Source organism: Telmatherina bonti, assembly GCF_933228915.1.
Source record: "Telmatherina bonti genome assembly, chromosome: 20".
Taxonomy (NCBI): Eukaryota; Metazoa; Chordata; class Actinopteri; order Atheriniformes; family Telmatherinidae; genus Telmatherina; species Telmatherina bonti.
In genome coordinates this window covers 11,254,123-11,272,353 of record NC_136618.1, presented here as the reverse complement: position 1 = coordinate 11,272,353, position 18,231 = coordinate 11,254,123, and the positions used below count along the sequence as shown (strand labels likewise).

Here is an 18,231-nt window from a genome sequence, read left to right as displayed (position 1 = left end):
ACTCAGCATTGGTTGAGCATGACAGAATCTGCTAGCTGCTAATGTGAGCTGTAATAAGCTGCTTAAAGTAAGATTATTTCAGTGGTGAATGAAAAAAATCCTAGTTTGGCATTATTTTTGCAAGAAAACGCTGATTTTAGACGGCTGATGCCTTGCCACCGATGTGAACATCATCCGCCAAAAACCATTAAATTTCCTTACTTATGAAGAGTCTGATAGTTTTTTAGCCTTACATTTAGAATATTTAGCATTGGCGTCCAAACTAAGTTATTACTACGACTGCTATTTTTAAGAAATGAATTTGTACCGAGGTGATGGTCACTTCCTGTAGTCACAACTATCCATGTGGAAGAAAACAATTTGGCACATCATGCTCATAACGTGACGATGTGTGACCCATTGTCCACATCAGATAAGGTCTTTAAAACATCCCCAGTCTGGATTAAAATGCTTTTACCAACCTTCTGAAGAACCAGTAAGACACGGAAACAGAGCTCTGGGATTACGATTGCATGATATGTAAGTCCTCTAATTTTACATGCAAACAGACTTATTGCTCTATCTTATGTGGTTTCAACGCTACAGGCTTCTAAACATGAATATGCAAATGCATTAAAGGGCTAAACTTTAGTTCATGATCAGTCGTCTCACTTCCTCTGTTTAATGGTAATGAGCCTTTGCACAACTGCTGCTTTTACATAAATAAACGCGTTAACCAGCCGTCTCTGTACAAGACAGATTCCTGGACTCTATGAATGGAAACTGGCAGGACAGTACGTCCTCCATTACTGATTCCAGAGCAGAGCTACGTTATCTTCCAGTAACCTGAGGATATGTGTAAAAAGGATGTAGTGGAGGTGGTAAACTAGGCAATGACTAAACGTTTAAAACAAAAAGTAATGAATAAAAAGTTCATATGGCCCAAGGTAATGTCGATTGCTGTTAAGAGAGCACAGTTGAACATCGGGATAGTCGTTGATTTGGAGCCATTAAAGTTTAAATTATATTCTATTTCTATTCTACAGTCATTTAGCAGACACTTTTATCCAAAGCGACTTAAGTACACACTCGTATCCCAATAGGCACATTGGGGGGCAGCTTGGGGTTTTAGTGTCTTGCCTAGGGACACTTCGCCACATAGTCAGGGAACGCCTGGAATCGATCTCCCAACTTTCCAGATGGAAGACGACAACTCTTCCTGCTGAGCCAGCCCGTGTCCACATGATTTACCACCAGGTTACTGACAGTGGAACCTTCTTAAAGGCCTCTGGTAGTAATAATGCTTAAAAATTACGATTAAAATTGCTGGTGTTCAGTCATGTGACTTCGAAGGCTCATGTATCGCCAGCAAGTGAAACTGGTCAAACAAACCAGAACTGCTAACAGTGTGTTTGGAAGATGTGGGAAATTGTCAAAGTGTTTTCAGAGTTAAACAATCAGTTGATTTTTAATCAAAATTGCCATTTAAAATCTTGCAATTTAACAAATCGCACAGGACAATATGATCTCCAAGCAAAACATGTTTCTTCGATTACAATAAATGAGTAATTTTAGCGTTGTTTTATTTTTAGCATTCATTGCTAACTTAAAGTTTTAGCTGAAAATATTTTAATAATATTGAATTTAAAATAAAATTATAATATTTGGTCATTTGATAATAATTTTAAAGGATATTTATGAGAAATAATTTAAGTTTTTGACATGGGCAAGATTGATTATTGGTTGTGAATGTTTTTTCAATCACCAACCCAGCTCAAGCTGTTAGAGTTTATGTCGTTGCTTTAACTTCTGCCGTCTCATCCGGATTGTTCCATTACGTGTTTTATGGATGTTCCTCTCCCACCTGGAAACATTCTTGACTTTGTGAATTAACTACAGACTTGTGATGAAGCTCCTCGGAAATGGGAGGGAGGCAAGTTTAGAGCGAAAAAGATAGAAAAGACTTTCAAACTTGTGCAAATAGGCATCTGGCAGCGAGACCGTTGGACCAGAGAAGTGGTGACAGAACTAAGAATTACATGAGCTCAGCATTGTGGGGAAACTGAATTGATGAAGTGTAGCAGAATGAAAAGCTAAAACTCCGGGGAATGAGGGCATATGTGAAGGAACAGATCTTCTTTATTGAGATGAAGCAAATGCATCACTCAAGATGATTCTTTTTGAACTCGTAGATCATATCTGTGAGCAAAGGGCTTCTTTAAATTTGCCCTACTTCGCCGTGAAGCACCTCCTCATTATGTGCGCTTCTGCAGTTTTAAGAATGCAGCGGCTTTGGCTTTGGAGATGTTTATGATTTCCAAAACCCAGGCTTGTAATTACGCTCCACATCTTGAGAAAACATATTTGTAAGTGGCAGGCAGTTTCAGCTCTTCTAGCTCTGCTGCTCACATCAGAAAAAGGAATGTCCTACTCGTACCCAGTGCTCCCACCAAAACTACCGACAGCATCGCTGAAAATGCAATCAACACCATTCTGTTTGCTGTGGAGCGGTAGTTTTTCCTGAAAGCACCGTGTCAGCCGCTCGGGGACTTGCGGGAGCTGAACAATGGGAAACATTTGAGCTCCTCTGGGACAGTGAGAGTGCTTCTACTTACTTACTCCTGGGCGGCAAAATAACAACCATTACAGTCGCAGCTGCGCTCTGGGAAGAGAAGAAGAAGGAATTAGAGAAAGTCAACCTGGGCCGGCTGCTCTCTTTATGACAGTAGTCTGAGGCGGGAGGGTTGTTAGGGGTTTGTTTGAGGGATTTTGTTTAGGAGAAGACAAGAAGGCCATGATGAATGTTAATGAGCTGAGAGGAAACAGCTGCAGAGTAAAGAACAGGAGGAACAAGATGTCGGCAGCCTGTTGGTCATCCATGCTTGTAGCTTTCGTCAGGTGTCATGCATCAACCGAGTCGCGAGCGCTACAAGCTCCTGGAGGCCTCCGCTGATGAGCTAAGCTATGACTGCAATTCGACAGCAGTGAGCAGGACTTTGCATGTGATTTGTGAGCATTTCGGCTTGTTTGTGTTCCCGAACCCCGTCAACCTTTCAGCCTGTAGCTGCAGTTGGTAAGTAACAGGGCACATCGAGGTACCTGGCTTCTTATCAGTAATCCTGTTTACTTTACTGCAAAACAGAAGGATGTGCAGCCGGTCATAAATCTCCCGTGTCCCCCTTCTTCTGCTCCATCCTCCCCTCTTTGTCTCTTCTTCTTGGCTGTGCTGCTATCTCATTAGCAGCAACCTTGACCTATCCTGAGCTGAGTGTCTGCAGACTGCTGCCGCCTCAGGCTGCCACTGTCATCATTGCCCACTTAACATAGCAAAAAAAAAAAAAAAAAAAAAAAAAAAGCTGCTTAAGAATTTACCAGAAGTTGAATTCATGCCTAGATGGTTTAATTTGATGCTCAAGCAACAAACGGTACATCTGAGGGTGATGAATCACCAGACGATGAGGACTGGCTGAGTGGGCTATAACACATGCACTGAGGAGCGTTTCATTGTCATGGTGTTGTTTTCTTCCTCTGCATCCTCCACTTCCTGCTTCATTTTAGTGTGTGGGGCTCAGAAAACTTCCCCCGACACCAGGGTGATGTTCTAAATGTCAAGGTCACAGGTTACAGTCCTGTAATTCATCATATCTATCTTCTGTTATTGCACCAACGCAGGAACATCATGCAAGATGAATAGTCGCCAGCCTTATCGTTTCTCCTGCCTCAGTCTTTCCTCCCGTCTCTTTATCATCTGGTTTTTCCCTTCTGCAGCGATCCCTCCAAACGCCCTTTCGCCTCAGTTTACCTCACCTTATTTTTTTTTATTTTTATCTGTTCATCTATTCATCTGCTCCTCCATCTGAGAACATTTTCTCTTGCCTTCATCTTGTTTTCCGTGCTTACAGGCCATCCCTTCGCTTTCCTGCCTCTTCCATCTTTCTCCATCTGCCTCATACCCAAACTTTGCTGCTACAGCCTCTGTAAAGCTGAACGGGGGGGAGGTTAGTTTTTGTTTTGTGATCTGATGGGACACCGCGACTGTGGCATGAGCTGCGTAAAGCTGCTGAAGCAAAGTGGCTGAGCTGAGCGGAGATGGACCCTGGAGGAGAGAAGGCTGAGTCAGGAACGAAGGATGGAAGGAGACAGAGATGGAAAATGATGGAGACGGTCCTTTACTTGTTCAACTCGTGCTTTAGAAGTATAAAACCTTAAGTGACCCACTCCTGCTGTTTTAATCTGAGTTAAAATACAAACTATTTCATTTTAGACTCGGGACGTTATTGTCAGTCAAATATGCACCGCATAAGAGCAAAATTCTGTTGCCGTTTGTCACTACAGTATAACACAATGGTGTTAAAATGTGGAATATTATCAATAAAATTCATTTAAAATTAAAAAATAAATAAAAAATATAAAAAGAATACATACTTTATATGAGTTAGACTTTGGTTCAGAGCCAGCGGTGCTAATATCTGCCGGACTTTTGCTGTTTGTCTGCGACAGAAAAGTAGCAAGTAAGCGTGTAACGGTACACTGATCCACATCGATGTAGTGGTCGTGTGGTCAGTGAGTCAATTACATCCATCTAATAAGCAAACTTATCTTGGAAAGACGAGTTAGCAGGTACCAGTTGTAGCACGTAGCAGGTTGGGGGGGGGGGGTCTCTCTCTTTTATTGAATTTCCCTTTGGGGGTTTATAAAGTATTTTTCATTTCATTTTATTTCATAAAAAAAAATTAGGGTGAGTTTTAAAAATAAACTTAATGCTTTTGTGTGCTAATGTAACTTCTGTGTTTTTTTTTGTTTGTTTAAATAATCAGGCTGCACATTGGTGAGGCGGGTAGCACCGCGGTTGTTCCAACCTCAGACAAGGGTTGGTGGAGTTTCCATTTGGAATTAATATAATTTTTATCCCATATAATTTATATACTTTCATTATTTATTGATCATGGAGCTTTTTCTTCAAAGTTTAGTAAAAAAAACAACAACAAAAAAACTAGTCCTTCATTCCTGTCGTTCAGAAATCCACACCATCAGATTTAACCAGCCGTGTCACCATACGACAAACCTTTTAGCTTTCTCTCTACAGTCATTTAGCTGTTATCCTTACATATGAGTGAGAACAACACAAGCATGAAACCAAACAGTAGAGGACGTCGTAGGAAGGTGCTGGTGGACTGTCCAGTTGGACGCAGGTCCTTACATGAAGTGTTACAGGCTTTTTTATTTTGTTTGTTTGTTTTGTTTTTCTCCCTTCCCACCCCGCATTATTACCTATGTTTAAATACAAAGAATTAATGTTTGTTGCAAAGAACTGGACTAAGTTCTCCAACTTTCCAATAAATACAGCTAAACTAAGTGTTGAAGTACTCCTGGAAGAGCTGAGTCTTCAGCTTGCTCTTAAAAGTAGACAGGGACTCTGCAGAGCAAACAGTTTGGGAGGTCATTCCACCATCGTGGAACAACAGAGGAAAAGAGTCTGGCTGGTGATCTAGTCCCACGTTGCGGTGGGAACACGAGGCGTCTTTCACAGGCCAGGGAGTGTAGCTCTGGATTAAGTAGTGAAGGTAGACTGGAGCCGTTGGAGTTATTGTTCTGTAAGCTTTCTATCAGTTCTTCGGTGCTCGTAGGTTAACAGATCTTGTTCTGACTGGATGCCGCCACCTTTTGGAGCCGTATAACCGAGGTGTGTTATTAGCTGGAGCAGATGTCCTCATGTGGAGGACCTTTCCTCTTCAGCTCCTGCAGCTATCACAGGAAACGGCCTGAAGAGGTCTTGAGCTGCAGAGCGGCGTGACCCGGCTTCTCCTGTAAGTGAATTCTTAACTACTGAGCCGTGACTCTCTCCTCTTTATCTCCTTTCTTCTCCCTGCCGCTCTTTATTCACTATAAACCACTTCTCCAGACACTTGTTCAATATGCTCAAAGTTTTCTATTTTCATTGGAAGACGTTGGCCGGAACAAGAGGCTTTTTCAGCAGGAAAACGGCCTGGAAAGACTGTCTGACATTTATACAGTCTAGTATCATTCACCCCGTCCCAATTAAACCGTTTAGCGCTGCAGCCGGCTCTGTAAAGGCCCAAGCATCGCGCCGTACCTGCTATAGGAAGTAATGTGAATCAGTGTCTCTGTCCGCCGATGCGTTATTCATGTGGCAGATTTGCAGCAGATAAGTGCCTCAATTTAGTAGTAATTCCAATGAATAAGTGATGCTCTTTTCCATTTCTGTCGAGGGCGATAAGAAGAAGAAAGATGGGGGAAAATGAAGCGAAATGGCAGCTCGGAGAGCATCGAGGGCGGCCTCGATGTTAGAAATTCCAATCCTGTGTTTGCTTGTAATGAGCACAGCTCCAAATGACTCATTAAAAACATTTAAGGCAAAAGAGAAATGATGACTTTTCATTCGTGACAGGGAAAGGAAAAAAAAAAAACTCTGCTTTGAAGTTCCACACTCAGGTTAATATCTTCCCACGGACCGACCGGGAACTGGGATGAATAATCCAAGATGAAGAGTTTAACCCTAATTGTGAGATGATTAAGTTTTTTAATGGGTCAGATTTGGCAGCTTGGCGAAACATCAGAGGGTGAACGCTGTGGAGGAAGGTTTCATCCTTATTTTAGATGCTGGTGGTGCAAGTTGAGTTTTTAGTTGGAAAGAGAGGCAGCTTTAACCCTCAAATCGCTGCTAGATTGCTGTCGCCTTCATTATCAACAGTTTCTCAGGAACAGTAGATTATAAGTCTATGGGCAACATTGTGATGGGTATCTCACCCTGTAGGTGATGCACAGATCCAGCTGCAACATGTGGCATTTATTCAGACTCTGTATGGTATCTCCACAATGAGTGATCCATGATAACTAGATTATTTATAGCATTTTTGTCAAAAAACAAAAAAAACAAAAACAAAACACAGCTATCACTGCTATATTGCTAAGAGACCTCCATTTTGACCCGGAAATCGTGATAAAACTACTTCCTTTCAAATTTTCGAACAAATCGGATAGCTTAGATAACCGGAAGTATCTAATCAGGAGCAGCTATGTGAGAAGAAAGTTTGATGTCTGACTGAAAAAAACATAAATCATGGCTGAAATAAAGAAAAAAAAGATGTTTTTGTTGATTGTTTCTGCCACAAACAAGCTGAGTTGGAGCTGATTTTGTCAGGATAAATGACTCTAAATAGAAAGAAAATGATTTGAAGGAAAATCCTAAAGCTGGAGTTGGTAATCATCCTCAGGGACATTTTATTTTACTCTAGGTGAGGTGGTTCCTCGTCCTCATAGTAGTAGTCTGTACATTTTGTTATTATGAACAATAAGAAATAAAGTTAGACGTCTCAGTTTACTGTAAATCTAAAAACTCTGACCAATCCAAACGTTCAGACCCAAATTAAGTTCTTTATTTCTTATGTGTTGTAAGCTTCTTCTCCCGGCTCCCCTCCTCCCCCTCCAGCAGCGCATACCTGATAGCCACATCCTGCATATAAACAGCGTTTTAGGATGAACATACAAAGTAGTGAAGAAGAAACTCGGAAGGCGAACATGGCTGAGAAAATGCAGGAAGGATTTCCCGACCCGGCTCAGTTTATTCGCCTCCTCCCTCTAAACAGCCGAGAAAGAGGAAATTGTTGGTGGAAAAAGCTGCGAATAAAAAAGCCTCGGATCACGCAAGGAGCAAAACCAGAGGAGGAGGAGCCAAGACAGGGTGCCACTTTCACATCTTTTTAGTTCCACAACATGACCCATCCCAGCTTTAAGTGTGTAAATAGTTTCCGTCATGTGTTTGTTTTAATGTTAAATTTGTTTCTCCTGAAAGCAAAGACTTGGATGACTGATGCAGATGAGAAAAGGCTTGTTGATCTGTGTGTTGCTGATTCATCCATTTGACATTGTTTTATCCTTGTGATCCGACGGCCAAAGCCGTCCTGAAGAAATAACGTCTGGAAGTTGACTGTGCTTAAAGCTTCTACGTGTATTTTTACATAATAAAACCAAAATCTGACGGAACAAAAATAACAAAAATAGCTTGGAGTGTTTTAAGGTAAATCCTAAATATCTTTATTTCATCAGGTTTGGGCTCCGCCTCGGCGTTTCTGGGTTAAAAGGTTGACCAAGTTTATTCATCGGCTTACTGCTGGCAGAGGGCAGGGATTTCTCTGCCCAGTAATACCGGGTTTCTGCATATATATACATGAAATAAACATGGCGGTACATCATAATCCAAAGGTGGATTATCTGTCCTCAAACTCACATTTAGATGTTTGGTTGCATATTATTATTCTGAGAAACATTCAGACAGTAAAATAAATAAGTCCTCACTGGAGCTGCCATGCAGAGCAGCTGCAGCCTGACAACCGCGAGGTGACACATAATGACCTGAGGTTGAACAACAGCTTTATTCATCTCTGTTTGCTTGTGTGGGACATAAGATGCTCCAACTGGGAAAAAAAAAAAAAGCAGATTTGCTGCCAGCAGCGCTGACAGAGCTGCTCTCTCTCCGCTCACTGCCTCCTCTTCTCTCTGGGTTCCTAGGTAACGATTTGTTCCTGGTCGCCGTCCACGAGCTCGGCCACGCGCTCGGTCTCGAACACTCCAACGACCCCACGGCCATCATGGCTCCTTTTTACCAGTACATGGACACGGACAACTTCAAACTGCCCATGGATGACCTGCTGGGCATCCAGAAGATTTACGGTAAGGCCGTTTGGCTTCGCTGTCTGTCAGCCGGCTAACTCTGAAACTTATCAGCTGCTTGACTGTGAATCATGTGGATGTAGAAGCGTGACGGCACGGTGGAGCACAGCCAGCAGCACAGTAACTCTCACACACACACACACATTCAATCCTGGATCAATGTTAATACAGCATGCTAGGAACGGGTATCGATTCACATGTCAAGAATCAATTCGATTCGGATTCTGAAATTTTAGAATTGATTGATCTAACATGGTTTTTAGGGCTGTGACGATATGCTTTTGTCCTGATTCGATTTGATTCCGATTTTTTTGAGCGCAGATTCGATTTAAGTTGTGATTCTCAAGTTTCTCTGATATTGCTGATTTTTGTAGATTAAAAACCAAAAAAAATGCATAAAACTTTTTTTTTTGCTCGTCATTTTTCTTAATTTCAGTGAGGAAAAAACAGCGCAGTAGCCAGACCATCATTCTGATGCTTTAATACCCAAAAAGACAAGTAAAAAGACCAGTAAAAAAAAAAACAATAAAAATGACAAAAATTTTACAGTACATTCATTTTATTTATTTGGAAAAAAATAAAAAAAATTTTAACGAAAAAAATAGATTTTAAAATCCCAATTTCCGATTTTTCAAATCGATTTTCCCACCCCTAATGGTTTTAGGGCAGTATTATTTTATTAAATTTTTTTTTATTTACGAGACTGTGTCTTTATATACAACATATTAATATTAGTATTATATTGACATCCAACAACAAATTAATAAGGTATTGGAAGTTAGGGATGACTGTAAGGAGTAGTCTCCTTCCCAGAATGACTGAAGTTTAATTTTTACATTTTCTTTCACCGACGGGTACATGCATGACTTCTTCTCTGCGAGACACCGTGACGTAGTGCGGTTCCGCTCCTTTCATTAACCGCCTGAAGCCCTCATTTTCAACAACAAAATACGGATGCATAGCCTTGCAAATAAAGCCCGCAGTCACCTGTTATTCTGAGAGAATGTGCAGATTTGGCTGGTAGTTGTAAAGTTTTATTGAGTTTCATCTGTTGCGTCGCGGTGGACGGCTTAGACATGAGATCTTGTTAATGTATTAACATGTGGTTCCTCAGGTTTGTCGTTTTTCAACTCCATTTGGCATGTCTTGCAAATTGCTTTGCTTTGGTCAATATCTTCTTTCTATTTGTCTTTTCTGAGTCCGAAATGTTTCCAGATCTCAGCCTTAAACGTTTCAGGCCTTTTCAAAGCCGGGGCTTGGCTAATTGTGCCTGACGCCATGTTGACTGCTTTAAAGTTGTCACATGAAGCGCGCATGCGTAAATTCACTAGCGCGGCAAAAAGGTTCACCAGGGTAAAAATTTCTTTAAAAAATTGACTTTGGGACTTTCGGATCGATCTTTAGGAATTAATATGACAATTGATTCAGAATTGCTGAATCGATCTTTTCAACATGCAGAAGCTTTCTGCTCCCCGCAGGCTTGTTTCTTGAGGATCAACAGATCTGGAGTTCACCACAGTCCAATTTAGCAGGACGTCCATTAGGGGTGGGAAAATCGAATCAAAAAAATTGAAAATCAGGATTTTTTTTGCTTCAAAATTTAATCTTGGGTATTACAGCATCAGAATGATGGTCTGGCTACTGAGTTGTTTTTTCCTCATTGAAAACAAGAAAAATGACGAGCAAACAAAAAGTTTCATACATATTTTTTAGTTTTAATCAACAAAAATCAGCAATATCAAAGAATTGTGAGAATCGTAATTTAAATTGTATCGGCGCCCAAAAAATCGGAATCGAATCGGGACAAAAGCGTATCGTCACAGCCCTAGCGCCCATTCAGGTTACATGACGACATTCAGAACAACTGAACGGAAACTAAAAATAGTAGAAAAACCTCATTTAGTGCCAGCAAAAGGTTTGAAGACTGAGTGGTTAATCATATATGAACCACAAGAGTTTCTGAAAGGTAGAAAGGTGTGTTGAGGAGTTAAATCGCGACGTCTCAGCCTCAGTTTGATGTGTGTTAAAAGCAACAGCAGTTCTGTTGTAAAGGACTCCACTTCTCGTTGAATGGCTGCATCTACACACCCGCAGAAGAAGCTGCCATCTGCCTTGGCGGTCAGGACACGTCCCTCTGGGAGCGACAGACCCGGGCAAGTGATCAAATCTCTCCTCCATGCCCCCCCTCCCCCCCTCCACGCAACCCAGAGTTGAAGGGCAGGACAAGCGACGGCAGCCTCGTTCCTTCCCTGTAGCGATCAGCCTCCCTTTCTTCCTCATGGTGACACCGAGGCAGAACTAAACGAGGACAAAGTGGGAGCTCCACAGATGGATTACACGATGGTGGACTGGAGTCTGATGGAGAGTTTGGATGGCGATCTGAAACAAGAAGAAAGTTAAAAAGCTCTTTTTTCCTCATGCAGACATCTATCCGTCAAACTGGCAGGTTTTACAACACGGCCGGGGAATCGCTTTAATATAGTTTTCAGCAGCTTTTTGTAAAATTCCCGGCGGACAAATTGTGGTTTTCTCACCCAGCTTTGAACATGATGACTTCCTGATCCTGCGAAGGGAATAGCCCAGTTCCTGTTTACACAAGCTGCGAACTTCAGTCAACGCCGACATGACGATGCAGAAAGCAGGGGAGGAAGAGCCAGCCAGCTCTTCCAGTCACACAGTCAGTGGCGTCAAACCCTGAAATAGATCTATTAACTGACTCATCTGGTGAAGTTTGTCAATAACTCTAAGCCAAGCCATGGGTTTTCATGTGAGGTGAAATGTAACCAGGAAATGAGAATAAATAATATGAATATAAAAGACTAAACTGTATAAAAGGTGTTAAATCACGAAAGGTTTAGCATGACTGTCCCAGCCTTTTCCACGTTCCTTTTAAAGGCGGTGGCAGCGTGGACTGTCGGATTTTTGTACGCACTTCCAAATAAAGTCCAAGTAAAAAAATAAATAAATAAAGGAAAGGATTTAGAAAATTACAAATAATTTATTTTTCTTTAAACAAAAAACAGAATAAAGGTGGATTATTATATATTTGTTCCAGTTAACAAATAAACCACCAAAACACCTGAAAGTGGTGAAAAAATCATTTCAACCTGTCTCACACCACCTGACACTGATTTCCACATCCACCCCCCGACGTGACATAAATTACCCGTCTTCCCTCACCGTTCACACACTCATCAAAAAGCTAAATAAGAGACTTTAAATAAAAGTCTCTTATTATAACCTAATATACTAAAATATAATACAAAAAAGAATTTAGCTTCCACAACAGCTATTTCTCATGAAAGAAAACAAAAACACATAAATGGCCTCTACAATGACTTTAACGTGGAGTAAAACCAACAGGGTCCTGCTTTACACCCTGATTTAGCTTCTTTTCTTGCAACAACCCTCTTATTTCTTATGTTTTGCTTCTAAACTTTAAGTGGTTTACAGCAACAGTTTTCCAGCTTCTTGAGGTTCGTTTTTTAAAGGTTTTTCTTTGGAAATTCTGCTTTTTTTTCTGCTCATTTTCAGTCCAGTTTTTGTGCCTGAACATTTCCAGAAGAATATGTTCCTTTTGTTTGTTAAATCACTGAACTTATTAATCATTAAAGCTTAAAAACAGCTCCTCACTCGAGGGAAGGACCAGCATCCACAGACACACAAGCCAACAAAGAGCCCGTTAGAAATTGTTACCTGTCACAGTTTCACATCTTTTGTTCCCGTTTCTGTAGTTTCATCTCTGAAAAAGCAGTTTGACAGACAGAAAATAGGATTTTAGCAGCAACAAGGTGATTCCCGAGAGCTGTTAGCTGGAAACGTGGCATATCTCAGCATGGTGAGTCGGATGTCCTGAAAACAAGAATAAAAACTAACAGCAGATGAAGAAGATCTGAGGCTTACATCCTGAACAGGAACTTTTATGAGTTCTTCTGTTTCTTCTTCAGGTGCTTTTTATTTAGCAGTTTGGGTTGTCTTCTTCCTGTTCTTCTTCTTCTGTTTTTTTTTTTCCTTCCACTGGTTGCATGTCTGCTTTACAACTAAACAGTGATCTGGCATGTTCAAATAACGTTAAGTCCTGTGAAAACAGATCAAATTGCGCTTAAACTTTCTGTTTAGGCGTCGAGCATAAATGGGATTTACAAGTTTTCAGACACTTTAAAGCCAAACCGGGGAAAAATGCAAAGAAAAAAACTTTTGTTTTCCCTTTAACAAAATGTAAAAAATAATTCAAAATTCATTCATTCATTCATTTTCCAAACCGCTCAATCCAATGAAGGGTCGCGGGGAAGCTGGAGCCTATCCCAGCAGTCCTTTGGCGAAAGGCAGGATACACCCTGGACAGCTCGCCAGTCCATCGCAGTAATTAAAAATATTTTTAGGAATATTTACAGGTTTTTCACTGTGGTATTATTGTGAAATAACTGTATTAGAGTCTGGTATCTACGAGGGGCTACAAGGTCTTTTGAACAAATATGACGCCAGCGGCTTCATAGGCCTAAACATCAATGAAGATATGAAGAAAAGAGCTTTTACAAAATGATCTTTTCTCTTTTTTCTAATCTCTGATTTCTGCTTTACTTTCTTTAGTTTTTCTTTCATCTGTTCTTTTTTTTATTCCCACTTCTCAGCTTTTCTCATAACTTCCTGTTGTGTGTCTGTCTGCATTTTTATTTCCTCAAATAAGCTGAGAGAAATATTCCTGAATGTGTAAAGAAAAAAAGAATAAAGTCTGTAAGAAGCTTCAGGCTGTGTTTATATCAACGTTGAAGCTCCTTAGAGCTGGAAAAACTCAGTTTATGCCTTTTATTCTGTATTTTCATGTATGTTTTCATGTTTTTAATATCCTGCTACAACTTTTTTCTGTCTATAACAACATTTATATGCATACACATGAAGATATGCGGGATAGATCACAACTCTTTGCACAATACTGGATCCATTTAACCCATAAGAACCCAACGTGGTGTAAATGATGCATACACAAAGTACATCACTTTATGGCAGTGTTTTTCAACATTTTTTGAGCCAAGGTACCCTTTTTTCACTGAAAAATCACAAGGCACACCACAAACCAAATTGGTTTTTTGGGTTGTTTTTTTTAAGTCCATATTATTCATATAAAATCCATCTAGTCGAGGCCTCTTGAATAAAAAATAGAGAAACACAAGAAGAAGGAATTTTATTATCTTTATCTTTATTGAATTTCCCTTTGGGGATTAATAAAGTATTTTAATTTCATTTAATATCATTTCATTCACTGGGGCCTGTTTGGATGAACACAGAGCTGCTTTTTACACCAATTAGGTGAAATTGGATCATTTCTTAGGACACACCTGATAGTGTGCCGCGGCACAGAGGTGGAAAAACACTGCTTTACAGTACAAACGTTGCTCAAAGTCCCGTGAAATGCAATCTGATTTTTGTCTCTGCTGCTTCATGGAAGCCAGAAACTTTACATATCACATGGTTAAAAAAAAAAAAAGGTAAATATCACTAAAAATGTAGGTACTTTTTATTTATATTTTGTTAAAGAGACTGTCTGTGGTCGGCCACCGCAGCAGCTGAGCTCATTGATTAGATTCCTGTTCCTCAGTTTCAAGTGTTTTTACCCGTAAAATGAGCTGATTGGTAAATCTGGTCCAACATGTGGGACCGACGGAAGATTAGAGGTCAGAAGCTAAAATTAGTCCAGCTGAAAACTGCCAAACACCATGTATAATGAGTTTACATAAACATCGGGTGCTTTTTCTCCACTAATCTGGGGATTTGTTTCAGGGGATTTAATGCAGTGAGTGAATGGAATCGCTCTGGTGTAGATCAGCTCATCGCTTTTGCAGACTGGGCGACATCCAGACCATGTGATTGACTGATTTATCAGCTTGGTGTGCTTTACCTGTCTTTTTGTGATGGATCTCTGCAGACTGACCCATGTAACGTGTTCATATATTACAAATTAAGTTGTTTATTTTTGCTTTTATAACTCCTGAGGGTGACAGCGTTTGTTGCATTTGCATCTTTCATATGGCGGTCATCTATTCCTGTATCTGTTGACCCCAATCAACACATGGCAACTGGCATCTTCGCAGTTACAGCCTGTGTTATTCACACACTGTCATTTGTTCCATTATTCATAAACACAACCCACTTGTTTGCACCGCATTAAGCTCACGCTTCTCTCTGTTTTTCCCCAGAATGTGTCACACTGGTGTAGTTTATTAATGTTAAATGACACCCAACCGTGTCTGGACCTCCATCCGAGACAGAGTTGTAGGTTTAATCTACACCGGATCTACGTCTGCGCCGTTAAACCCACTTACACTTAGAAAATCTAGAAAATCTGATGCTCATTTTCTTCTTATTAGTTTTTAACTATAAATCCATTCATTGGTCCAATATTTTGTATTGATACTTTTATTTGATTATTTTATTTTGTCACACTTTTATAAGTTGTTTTTTAATTTCATTTTGTACTAAAAATTTATTTGATATAACTATTCCTTAATATTTACATTTAATTATGTTTTTTATTATTATTTAATAACTATATTTATTCAGTAGTTGTTTTATTTATATTTTTTTAGATAATTTATTGGCTGGGATGATATGCTTTTGTCCCGATTCGATTTGATTACGATTTTTTGGGTGTCGACTCGATTTAAATTGCAATCGTACAGTACTTCAATATTGCTAATAGTTGTAGATTAAAAACAAATAAAATGTAATGTAAACTTTTTTTTGCTTGTCATTTTTCTTCATGTCAATTAGGAATAAACAACACAGTAGCCAGACCATCATTCTTCTGCCATAACACCCAAAAAGACAAGTTAAAACATCAATAAAAATGACAAAAATATTATCATGGATTATAATTTTTTTTTATTATTTTAAAACTGTGAAGCAAAAAATCCAGATTTTTTTATTTGATTTTCCAACCCCTATTAACTAACAGGAACACATAAAGCAGTAGTGTTTAGTCGGCCCTGAAATGTTCCGTATTTCCTTCAGTTTTTCTGTTTTCGCCATCAGTTTTTCTTCTTTTTTCCTACTCATCAGTTTTCCTTTTCACTTTCCATTTGAAGTTTGGTTCCATTTGCATTTCCTCAAATAAAAAGCCACCAGATTCACCACTCAGATAAACATGTTTGTAAATGCATAAAAATTTGAGGATTTATCTGCTTTTCTCTTAACTTTCTACTTTTGCAGAGTGGAAAAGATTTACGACACATTTAGCACCAAAGACCACGTTGTCTCGTCATTAAGACATGTTGGGGTTTAATCTGTGAAACCACTTCCTAAATATAGTTTCTTTCCTCTGTGATTTCCTCCAGGGCCGCCCGATAAGATCCCACAGCCCACCAAGCCTCTGCCCACAGCGCCTCCTCCTCGCTCCCACCCTCCCTCAGACCCTCGGAAACCAGATAGGCAGACACGACCTCCGAGGCTTCCCCCGGGAGACAGACCGTCAAACCCCAACGCCAAGCCAAACATCTGCGATGGCGGCTTCAACACGCTGGCAATACTGAGGAGAGAGATGTTCGTCTTCAAGGTAAACCATCCGGGGGCCATTTCACAGGTTTTCAACCTCGGAGCTGTTTTGCTTCCTCACTAAAAAGCGCAGATCTTTAAGCAATCACTCCGAGAAGCACCGTGCACCTGAGAGTCAGTTCCTGCTCGACATTTCTGGCTGGAAATATTTGACTTATTGGCTGATAAAAGCAAGAAAACGCCTTCAGCTCACCGGAGGTGAAAGCAGAATGGATTGTTGGGAGCTTGGAAGATTACTTAAATATAGAGTCTGAGCTTTCCTGCTGATCTGCTTCATGTTTCGCATTCTGCATAGTTTCCATAGAAAGTCTTGGTTTGGAAGGTTTTGGCTTTTAGGAGACGAAGTTTGGACCTGAGGGATCTGCTTCTGTTGAGACAAACAAGAGGGTGATGTGGAAACCTTAACAACAACAAACAGTGCAAGGGAACTTTCTCCTCTGGATTTGACTCCACATCTCTGTACACGGTGCAGCACAAAGCTGTCCTGTTCGCTCCATTCGTGCCTCTGCTTTCTGTGAGAGCGACTCTACGTGTCTACGGATATAAATGGATCATATTCACCGCTTAAATAACAGGCTTGTGTTCTCTCGCTTCACACAGCAGTGTTTTCTTCTCGACCCCCAAATAAAAAAAAAAGCTAGCTTGGAGCTGGAGCTTCTACCTCTGGAGCTATTGAACCTGAATTAGACTGAAAGCCCACTTTGTGTTTTTTGTCGAGGAAATCCGATGTGTTTGTTGCAGACACATCTGCAGCAGCTGCTGTTGCTCCTCGTTGGTCTAATGGACTGATGAGGATCATGATATTCCTGCAACATCCAGAGGTGGAGTAGAGATGAAAGGGTTCAGAAATCAGGCTGCTTTTTTATTTTTGGTTTCAGAAGCCCGAGAGACGAGGACAGTCACTTTTGTCACGGCGATCACAGGGTATGAAATTAGATTTGGACGGATCACAGGAAATGTCCTGGATCTGCGTTTCCTGCCAGTTTTCAGCTCAAACTTCTGTCATGCTGTCTGTCCATCAACTTAAAGAGCATGTTGCAGGTTAGAGCCCCTTAAATCACTATGAAGAGCAATATTAGGAACCAATGTTGAATAAAAGCACTTACTAATAATTTTGGGCTTTTTGAGTAGTTTTTGTTAAACTGTAAGTCAGGAAGTAATGTAGGAAAAGGTAGACGGTGTTGTGCCATGAAAAGCATCCAATCACAAGAAGCGCAGTAAATCTAGGAAATACTTGCTGAAAACTGAAGTGAACCATCCAAAACGCTCTGCCCTGTGGAATTTACCAGCCGATACCAGCTCTTCTGCCATATAAACACACTCCATCTGCATCAGCTGGACGTGACAGACGTTGTGACGGTACAAACCAGCCTTTAATCATTGCGTCGGGTTGAGGGATACACACACCAACGTGTTATCTTGGGAGTTCACAGTGTCGAGAACCACTTGGTGAGAAAAGCGTCGATCCATCTGTTTTCTACTCTGCTTAGTCCAGTTGTCGGTCATGGGGAAGCTGGAGCGTATCCCAGTAATCATCAGGTGAGAGGTGGGGTGTATACTGGACAGGCCGCCAGTCCACCGCAGGGCCAAGCTAGATAACCAGCACACCTCTAAACAATGGAAAAGGTTTTTAAATGGCTGAATAGTGAAAGAGTTCAGAAGGATTTCCTCTCATGTGGCCTGGTGATTTTTTTTTCCTGTAGGAGTGTTTACTTTTTTTTTTCTTTTTTCTTTTTCCTTTGGCTATATCAGTATAAATCACTGTATAATGATTCAATTTAAAGTAGTTTTTCTTTTTGTTTTGTATGCTTTGTCCTTGGTGTCATGACTGAGGGACTTAAACTTGTTTTCCCTTCAGACATATATCCACCTCACTCTGTTTAAATACATTAGTGTGTATGCAAAACAAACCCATCTCACTCTCACCAATTTGAACAGAAATCTTACCTGGATATAAAACTCCCAAAGATCTCCCGTAGATAAACCTGATGATAAAGTGGACAGAGACTGGAG

The 18,231-nt window shown here is 40.4% G+C and overlaps 1 protein-coding gene across 1 annotated transcript in view; it reads left to right on the top strand.

Moving 5' to 3' along the window:
- mmp16a (matrix metallopeptidase 16a (membrane-inserted)) overlaps positions 1–18,231 on the top strand; it is a 93,764-nt gene that overhangs the window by 46,806 nt on the left and 28,727 nt on the right. The window contains exons 5-6 of the mRNA XM_079259879.1: positions 8,509–8,670; positions 16,002–16,219. Of these exons, the coding sequence (XP_079116005.1) occupies positions 8,509–8,670; positions 16,002–16,219 (380 nt within the window). The remainder of the gene's footprint in view (positions 1–8,508; positions 8,671–16,001; positions 16,220–18,231) is intronic.